Below are 10586 nucleotides of genomic sequence, written 5' to 3'. Positions count from 1 at the left end.
TAATCAAGCGTTGCCGTCTTTATAAGGACAGAATACAGACCTAAAGGCAGCATTTCACTTGTCAGTGTAATGCTTTCTTCCAGCCGTAAAACTTACTTTAGCAGACCTAATTACAATCGTATATCAATATTTTTTAAAATTCATAATCGCTTCGGCTATGTAAACAGGAGCATCATTTTGAACTATTTTCTGAATAAGAGACGGCAAATTACACTATATCACCACTATACTGTACGATTGTGTTGTTCTTTCTTTTTTTCTTTCCCAATTTCAAGAAATCCCCCTCTAAATCTATTGGTTGTGGACTCCTCGCTTTCAACCAATGCTTTAGTGATGAGGTTGCAGTTCTATTTGGGAAGTTGGCAGCTGGAGGCACAGGGGCTTCGCTCTCACTGGCAGTTCGGCTCGGGAAATATGAACAGTGTTGATCAAATCTCCGGCACGGTAGCGTAAAATCAAACCCTAAAAAAAAAAAAACTAATCATGGAGCTCAGGACTGAGATCTGTGTTGCCGTCCTCATCTTCCAGGTAGGGAATAAAGCACCCAGTCGCTCTCTTCATTTTTTTTACCCTTTTTGTATTATAGACTATAGATGCTATTTCTGTAGTGGTACGAAAAGAATGCAGGTTGACAGCTCGAGAGAGTAGTATGTGAGCTCATAAGTGAAAATTGTAGAAATGATTCGTTTCAAACAGAGCAATGGTGGATCAAATTTCATTGTGGCTTTTATACATTTAAGTATTTATAATGGTTGATTCACAGTTGCCTAGCCGATATACTGGTGTTGGTGGTCGCGATCGTGTACTATTATGCTTCATATTCGTTTCTTTCATAGTGGAAAGCGTCCAAGTTCCGTTAGCTTTTTTAAATCAGGCAACCTACAAATAAACCCAGTACATAGCTATATATTGTCTTTTTAGACTTTCAGTTCTGTAGCCACTCAGATTTACTTAATTTATGTTGCTGGGTTGAATATGTGGCAATTCGTATCTTTTATTTAAAGGTCCCTGTGTGCTCCACTATTCTCCCGTTACTCCGATTTAGGTTGTGCATATGTTAAACTAAATAAATAAATAAAAAGGGAATAAAAATCAGTCTGGGAATAAGTGGGACTGGTAGCACCTGCTGCAGTCAATCAAAGCAAAATATAACTGAGTGTGTGAGTAAGAGAGAGAGAGAGAGAGAGAGAGGGAGAGAGAGAGAGAGGGAGAGAGGGGTGCTGCCTTTATGCCGCTATCCGTGTTTGGGGAGAAATTTGCAAGTGTCCTTTTCTGGAGCACATATACAGGAGGCGACAGGCGCCTTAACAGAGAGCAATACAGCCTCACTCATTTCAAAGCCAAAGCATTTGTGAGAGCAGTCCAAGGATAACTGTAGAGCGTGCGGTAGTGATGTTCAAAGAAATAACTGTCCGCACGTGCAACGTACAGACTCGTCAGCCGATGAAGTCCAGTCAGTTTACGCAAGAATTTCGGCCCGGAATCATTCCGTCAAGGGTGTTAACGGTGCTGGATTATTATTTTTATTATTATGATTATTATTATTAATGACTACACTACTAAAAATAATAGCAGTCATTTGGCTACCATTCTTTGAAGAAAAGGATTGAGCAGCTCTCCCACGCGAAGAGATGTGATGCCTCATTGGTCCAACTATAAGTGTCCAATTCAGTCGAGTGCAAAAGGTGTGCAAGAGTGCTGGAGCGCAAATCATCTGCACTCATCAGATGCCAAAAATGAAATTAATAAGAGAACGATGTATATGTAATGTTTAGATTACTGTCCACAAGGATTTCAGTGATAGACATACACATGCAGGGAACGTCCCGCGCACACGTTGTGTATAAATTCCAATGCTGCGAATCCAGAGTTGAGTTGCACAGATGATCAGAACGTACTTGCTTAACAGAGAATAGCAATCACGTGCAAGAGCCTTTTTATTATGCTGTCTTCATCATTTAAATATCATCCCTTGTTGCTTCCATCATGAGAGGATGTCCAGTGGTCATAAGCACCTTACTGTACGTGAAACCAACAGCTCTTGACTTGCGCTGTTGTTCTTCTCACGTCACTTTTCTGCCTTATCAACATGGGAATCGTGCGATCTTTAGTTAGCCACTTTTCCTTCTTAAGCTCTGCCCTCCAGATCACATGATGATTTTGAGGTCCTATTGTAAGTGCAAGCAGCGGTAGATGCAATAATCATAAATTCACACCCTGATATTCTGTGCTTTGAAATCTTCTGGGGAAAGTAAAGTACTACAAAAGGAAAACATTATTAATATCATATAGTTATGTAAGAATATAACAAGACAGGTTTACAAGCACTAAAAAGAAGACACATAACATTTATTTTTAAGTGAAAATACTGCATTTGGCATTTGACCTTAAAAGCACTTCCTTTATGCTTTTATATCTTTTTATTTATACTCCTTTAATTTCACTTATAACTGTTTCCTTTTCTGTCATGATCACATTCTATAGTATATTAAATAATTAATCTAATGCTGATCACAAGGTGAATTAAAAGTAGTTTAAGTTATAATTTAAACAATATTTATCTTTAATGTCCTGGAATAGGAAATTATGACCATCATTCAATTAATAAGTCTCTCTTCAATATATATATTTTTAAATGAATTGTATGGTTTGTTAAGGATAATAGTTGCTTCATTTACATTTTCTATTAAGAAAGCACAAAGAGGCCCTCTTTCATCAATGCTGCATTTTTAACTTGAAAGCAAGTTATGAACTCTTTATCTTTTTATGTCAGTGCATTTGCATTTAAGGCACCAAAAACTGAATCACTCAACTAATCTTCTTATATAATAAGATGCTGTACCGAACAAAAAAGATACAATACAAAGAAGTACATATTTTTTTCTGCTCCAATGTCTCGACACATATTCTTACATTAGTTAAAAGACACTTGTCATGAAGCTATACTTAGCCAGCAGGTGCAGAAGCAATATACACTGTAAAGGACGGAAGATCTTGTATTGTGTACATGAAAATGATCAAAAAATGATCATACATCAAAGTATGTGCTAATATATTCTTTGTTTTAAATTATTCTCACTTCTTCTATGCATTATGCTTAAACACTTCAGTTTTATCAGCCATGCTTGGTGTCTAATCTCAACTCATTTTGCTATTTCTTGGTCTTCATATTGTCATGGCAGTAGCAGGCACAGCAAGGCAGGGCAGGGCGGGACATTCCTAATCTACAACTATAGTTCCTGGAATCTTCAGGGGAATTCCCTGATTCTCCTATATCAGACGACTGACACAGCCAAACCCTCCAACATATCCTAGGCCTGTCCTTGTGACTACTGTACAGTTATGTGTCAGTGCAAAGTTGAAAGAAAGGTTTGATCTAGTTTTAAATGTTCTTATTTTGGGCAGGGACAAGACTTGTATCTTTTTATTCTTAATTGATATTATTAGAAAGCTACATGCAATGCATAGTTCAATTTTCAAACTTATTGCAGATCGCTTTATAAGATCAATTATTCTGTAGAACTCTAAGCTGGATAATCAGGTTAGAAAATTAATGACTAAATGAATTCTTGAAGATGACCACATATTGTTGAGTGTTGAAAATTGGTTATTGGAAATCATATATATTTTTGTAAAGTTTTATCATTCAGTGGTACATTTATATCCAAAGAACTGGTTTTGGGTCTAATATTGAATAACATGTCATGTTGATGACCCCTTTATAAAAGAAATGTATTTTACTGATGATTATTGTTTAGATAGGTATGCATTTATTTGCATTTTAAGGAAAAAAAATGTATTGACAATTCAAAGTTTTATCATGATTGAAAGAAAGATGAAATTATTCGTACTTCATAGAAATCTAATTTCCCATCAGACACATTCACCACCCAGCAATCCACACAGAGCAGTGTTCTGCAGAATATAATGGCACAGTGTTTTCCGCCTGTAGTTGTTTGCTTTCTTAAAGGTTAAGAATAATGACCACAGTTCCTCCTCACTGTTTTCATGAATGGCTGGCAGTACTGGGAGCAACATGCTGCAGATTTCCTAGCAGAATGCAGTGCTTATATTTATTTTGTAATTAATGTAAAGTGAATTTTCCCTGTGTAGACAGGGAAATTGTAGAATTAAATTCTACAATTGGTGTTTAAGATTTTCTTATTTTGCTAGTTAAATCCTTCTTTAATAATTCTGATCATCACACAGTGATAAAGAAAAAAATCTCTGCTGAAAGTATCTCCATTAATAATACTAAAAGACAGAAAAGTATCAAAAAATTATATAAAATTTTCTTTACCTGTACACATTGTTTTAACTGTTTATTTATCCATCCATTTTCCAACCCGCTGAATCCAAACACAGGGTCACGCGAGCCAATCCCAGAGCACAAGGCAGGAACCAATCCCAGGCAGGGTGCCAACACACCGCAGGACACACACACACACACCAAGCACACACTAGGGCCAATTTAGAATCACTAATCCACATGTCTTTGGCAGGAAACCAGAGCACCCAGAGGAAACCCACACAGACACGGGGAGAACAAACAAACTCCACGCAGGGAGGACCCAGGAAGCGAACCCAGGCCTTCTAACTGCGAGGCAGCAGCACTACCACTGCGCCACCGTGCCGCCCATCTGTTTATTTATGCTGAAGTGATATTTTTATATATTGGATCTGAAAAAAAACCCCAAAACATATAGCTGTTGTTTTTAAAACTTATTACTTTTGATGAAATGTCTGTGTTTTGGGTTGCTAAAGATTCTCACACCTCCACTATCCTATGTTCAAACCCTTTTGACTCTGTGTGGGGTTTGGATATGTTTCCCTTGTGGAGTGTTCTTGTTTTCTTTCTAAATTACAAATCTGTGCCTACCATAAAATGTCCCAGTGTGAGTGTGTGCTTGAGTGTGCCATGCAATGTACTGGATCCCAGATTCGCTGCCTAAATTGGAACTAATGCTGGAAAATCTCTGACCCCTATAAACTGGGCTAGGCAAGTTCTCTTATTGATGGATGGATTTCTCTTTAATATTTTGAATAAAAAAAGTTATGTTTACCTCATGTTAGGTGTTACTTTCTATTTTAATTCTAACAGTATACATCTTTGATGAAAGTCTTACAAATGCGTATGCAAAGAATTACATTTAATGGTACAACAACTGATCTTCCAAATTCAAGAGATAAAAGCCATATATTGCTCACCCTATATGAGAAATAAGGATAATAAGAGGGAAATATATCAATCCAAATTCCTATTTCAGGATACCCCAGTCTGAACTGCTTAGACATGTCCAAAACAAGTCCAGTACTGTTTTTATTTCTTATGTGCTATTTCCATTATTGAACACCCATAAAATAAGGGAAGAGGGAGTGTGATAAATCTGTCTGATTGCCAGGCTTAAGGTCACAACAAGAAGCCATTCATTCAGTTCTCAATGCATTAGAATCAGAATTGCAATAGTTGAACAATATGCGAATACTGGTTTTTATTTTATTTTAAATAATAATATTTTACTACATTGAAATGAATATCTCTATTAATTGTATATATAATTTTCTGATTGCTAGGCATAACATGTACATTTAAAGTTTGTTTTAAGTTTGAAGTATTTTGATTGATTTTCTTAGAAGGAAAAGATGAGTACAATGTCAAGCTGATTTGTCTGGTTGAATGAAAACAGCTGGAAATAACAACTTATCTGAGACAATGTGAAGCATTGTGGACTGACTGGTGGCATAATCTTTTTGGACATCCAAGCCCTTGTTGTTAGACATGAAAAGACTTGTAAGTTTAATTAGCTGGAGACAATACCAGAAATAGTGGAAAATAGGAGAAAAACAGAAGAGTGTAAGGTTACAATAACTCTAAGTGTGCTTTCTTAACAAACTGTGGGAGAACAATGTCCCTGAATTTTAGTTTGCTTTTAAATTTAGAAAAAAAAAAGAAATCAGAAGCCAGGCAAATCATATATTGCTGAAGGCATTTCTAGTCAACTACTGTAAGACATGTGATGATGAGCATTGCCACCTTATAGCTCTACAGTCCAGCATTTGATTTCTGCTCTGATCAGTTTCTAAAGAGTTTATAAGTCCTCTTCTTGTTCTCATGGTTTTCTTCCAGAACTTCACTGTCTAAGCATGTGCAGGTTAGTTTGTTTGATGACTCTGATTTGGCCTGCCCCAACAGTTATCCCTAATGGATTGGTAGCCCATCCAGACTTGGCTCCTTCCTTATTTTCAGGCAAGTTCTGATGCTTTGTGAACATGTGTTGGACAAAACATTTTTAGAAAGTGAATGAATTAACTTATTAGATACAGGCAATACTACATCATTCCCTTTTAGTTCAACAATAAAAGAAATTTCACATTAGGGTTCTTTATTTCACCTTATACAATTTCTTGTATTAGGAATTTGTAAGTTTTCAAATACCCCTTGGGGTCAGAGCACAGGGTCAGCCATTGTACAGCACCCTTCGAGCAATTACAGGTTAAGGGTCTTGCTCAAGGGACCAGCAGAGTAGGATCTCTTTTGGCAGTGACGGGGATTCAAACCAGCAAACTTCTGGATACCAGCGCAGATCCTTAGCCGCAGAGCCACCACTCCGCCCGATTCACATTGCATTGAAATAAATCATCTGTTGTAGAAGGACTGGGGTTGCACCAAAGTGATCAGGATCTGTAGGTCAGTCTTTACTTAAACAGCCTAATCCAACCGTTGACAATTATTCAGACATTTCCATGTCTCTCTACTTTTGAACCTAGAATCAAGTTGAAATCACTTATTTAAAACTGAGATTACATTTTTGTTTTTTGGTCAGGGTAAAAGAGACATTGTTCTCTTCCATCCACCTCTTTAGCGTTTCATCATAAAATCACCTTTAATTAAATCCGAATGTAGAGTGCATTTTCTGATAGGGAGCTTCAACTGAGTGTGCTTCCTTGAGTCTCTTTGTAGATGGCACTTTAACACATGCAACAGGGAGGGAAGGTCATTCCTCCCTTCATGAGTACTGACTGATTGTGAGGCTGCAGAGCCAAGTGGTTTGCTTTGAAGTGGAAGCAATATTGTACTTGCATCTTACTGGGCTGAGCAGCCAGATGAATGATATAATACTTCTGAAGGTGTATCCAGTCAATTAATATATGCTTTCGATTTATTCCTTTCAACTCTCTGGCAATAAGATGAGCATGACATCAACTTGGGCTTAATTCTTAAAAAGACAAATGATAATGGCAGTGCACTCTGACATAGACAGTTAAGAAACAGCCAGGCAAGCTGATCATGTCAATGTAGTGAAAGCTAGCATTCCACCCCAGGGAGACATTCAAGAGCACAGGAGATCTGCATGCAGAAGACGTGCATACAGGTCATTTACGCTGTGTTAAGTCAGTTTAGCGCAAAATCTGCTGAAGGTTATCTGTAGTTGTAAGCAGTGTTAATGTTATTGATCAGGTGTTTATAGCCTATACCAAAACTACATTTTGTAGTTATTGACTTCATGAGACATTTTCTTCAGGTTTGTGAAGCAGTTCCATAGCAATGTGTGTGTTCTTATTTTTTATTGCCTTGAAACTTGAACACCTCAGGCCATCACTGCAAATTAGTTGTGTGCTGACTGCACATCTCAGTGGAAATCAGGTAAATGATGTCACTTTAATGGGGTTAGACTTCCTGGAGACCAATTTCATTCTGCCTGTCATCTTAGTTTTTTATTAAACTTGTTCCTTGTTTTATCATCATTCAGCAATAAATAATGTCACACTAGTGTTATGTCATTCTGTAATTTAGATAAACAGTGTTTCTTTTTCTTTAATGGATACCCTCTGATAATTGGTATGGCATCTATTCTGTAACTGAGTGTGGAAGGTTCGTGTGTTGTCTAGACATCAGCATTAACTCACTGAAAGCTTTCAAGGTCAGTGAAATCAAATGTTCAGACCCAACTCTTCAAAATATTGAAATATTTGGTATTCTGTAGCTACAGTATTCACATATTTTTTCAATGTATACTTTGCATTTATTTGTTTTGCTTAAGCAGGTTTTGTGGTGAAGTATATTACAAAATTAATTCCTGTAAAAAGAAACAATCACATTTTGTTGGTGTCCAGTACACCCTCACCAGTATTTATCTTTATAAAATATTAAGGCTTTGTTTGATATTTCATCCATCAATTTTCTAGATTATTCTTTGTAAAGCTGCCAGCACAGGCTGTGACTCCCCATTAACCTTAAGTGGATACATTAGCTCAGAAAACTGACAGATTATTGGGAGTTCTAGAATTCTTCAGCTTAACCAGTAACATGGTAAAGAAGAATTTCAGCCTCTCACTTTCTAATTACTTGAGGGGGAAAGGCATACTAGGCTAACCCTCTTTTAACACATTAACCTATAACAAAGTGTCTGTACCACTGAACCCCTGACTCGTGCTTTGCAATTAATGGATCATTAGCCTAGAGCAGCCCCTGCGTCAGCTGTTAGGCCTCAATCATACGCAGTTAAGTCTCAATAAAACATGTGCTGAGACTTCTTAGTTACAAAATTGGGGCTTAGAGAAATGTGGTTGGTGCTCTTTATGCACATATTTTACTTTTTCAGTAGTATTGTACTCTACTATAACTATATGTACAGCTTTTTCTCTTTTATAATCTTGTTTGCTCTATTATGTGTCTTGAGATTATGCACATGAATGTTCCCAGTTTAAATGGCACGCTTCATGCATGATCACCACTGGGCTTTTTCACATTTTTGTCCATTTTTTATGCTTATTGTTCCTCTGTTACACCATTGTCAAATTGGTAACTCAACACTAACTCGACACTGATTTTAATATACATTAAAATATAAGCAATAAAAGAATACATGTTTGTCTGCATGTGTGTTTGGTTGCTATTTCTGTGTCATTCCAAAAGAAGGCACATCACAAACATTTTTAGTAGTAAATGCACTGCATTTGTTATCCCAACAGATGGAGCACGACAATCATCACTGATTTTACAAATCCCATACCAACTAGCATATAACAGTGACATGCATTACATGGTGCACAACAAACATAAACATTGATGTCTGCGTTGATTACTTAGATTTCAACCCATCTTAGACGAGTAGCACAGCTAATATATATATAAAATGTTTTATATATATACATGTGTGTGTGTGTGTATCTGTTTTAACTTTCTTTCTCCTGCATTCTTCATTTCTGAGTCACCCTCCTAGAAACTTGATACTTTATTTTAAACTGCACAGAAGACAAGCTGCAGATATAGCTAAACCACAGACACCCAAGGGCCAAAAATATACAGAAACTTATTATGATTAATTCTTTCTCTACTTTTCAACATCATGGAAATTTGTGCTTCATTATTCCCATTATACTGTACATGTAATATCTAGGGCAGCACGGTGGCGCAGTGGTAGTGCTGCTGCCTCGCAGTTAGGAGACCCACGTTCGCTTCCCGGGTCCTCCCTGCGTGGAGTTTTCATGTTCTCCCTGTGTCTGCGTGGGTTTCCTTTTGGGCGCTCCGGTTTCCTCCCACAGTCCAAAGACATGCAGGTTAGGTGGATTGGCGATTCTAAATTGGCCCTAGTGTGTGCTTGGTGTGTGGTTGTGTTTGTGTGTATCCTGTGGTGGGTTGGCACCCTGCCTGGGATTGGTTCCTGCCTTGTGCCCTGTGTTGGCTGGGATTGGCTCCAGAAGACCTCTGTGTCCCTGTGTTTGGATTCAGCGGGTTGGAAAATGGATGGATGGATGTAATATCTATTCTGCTTTCAAATAGTTACACTACTGTCTTTGCGTCAGCTGAAACAGGGATTAGCACTCACACTTTTGAGGTGCTGACAAGGTGCAATATGTTTCAAATTCGTGAGTGTCAATTTTGGTAAAATCGAAGACATTCCTATTTACCTGTACAGATGGAAGTGCAAGTAAAAAAAGGGGGGGGGGGTTGTGACTTGTATTTTTCTCATTTTACTAAGTGATTTAAAAGATGTAATTTGATTTTTTTTCTAGCCGATGATATATTTTTTAAATTTAAACATATTTTCTGACTATACATTCTATCCATAAATCCATTTTGTAATCCTTTTATCCAATTCAGGGTCATAGAAAGCTGGTGCTCATTTTGGAAACATTAGATTCAAGGCTGGGTGTGGCACAAAGTTATCTTAGTGCATGCTCAGGCATATTCCTCACTCATATGGGGGTCAAATAACGTAATGCATATGTGTTTAGAATGTGGTGGAAAAAATGGACTATGGGGAGATATGGGGAGAACATGTTAACTTCACACAGGCAGTGATGGGACTGTGAATTGAACCCATGACCCTGGGGTTGTAATTCAAAACTTACATAGCTACCCAATTTTGAGCTACTACTACCTTTTTTAGTCAAGAGGTAATAGAAGAAAAATATTTCAATGAACAATCTTCTTTGGTCTTTGTGCTGTGTTGCTGTTTTTAACAGGATTTAAACAGTTAATTTAAGCATTAAAATTCAGGGGTTTGAAGAATAAAACATACAGTATATCTTTTTTGTACAGTCCATCTTAGTTCATGGATTACAATTCACAGTTAGTGCAT

General features: G+C 37.2%; 1 protein-coding gene across 1 annotated transcript in view; it reads left to right on the top strand.

The window, feature by feature from the left end:
• Positions 1–358: 358 nt before the first annotated feature.
• Positions 359–10586, top strand: part of cdh13 (cadherin 13, H-cadherin (heart)) — a 1360987-nt gene continuing 1350759 nt past the window's right edge. Inside the window, exon 1 of the mRNA XM_028810133.2 lies at positions 359–528. Within this exon, the coding sequence (XP_028665966.2) occupies positions 484–528 (45 nt within the window). The 5' untranslated portion in view covers positions 359–483. The remainder of the gene's footprint in view (positions 529–10586) is intronic.

This window comes from Erpetoichthys calabaricus, chromosome 9, assembly GCF_900747795.2.
Source record: "Erpetoichthys calabaricus chromosome 9, fErpCal1.3, whole genome shotgun sequence".
NCBI lineage: Eukaryota > Metazoa > Chordata > Cladistia > Polypteriformes > Polypteridae > Erpetoichthys > Erpetoichthys calabaricus.
This window is presented reverse-complemented; position numbering and strand designations above follow the sequence as displayed.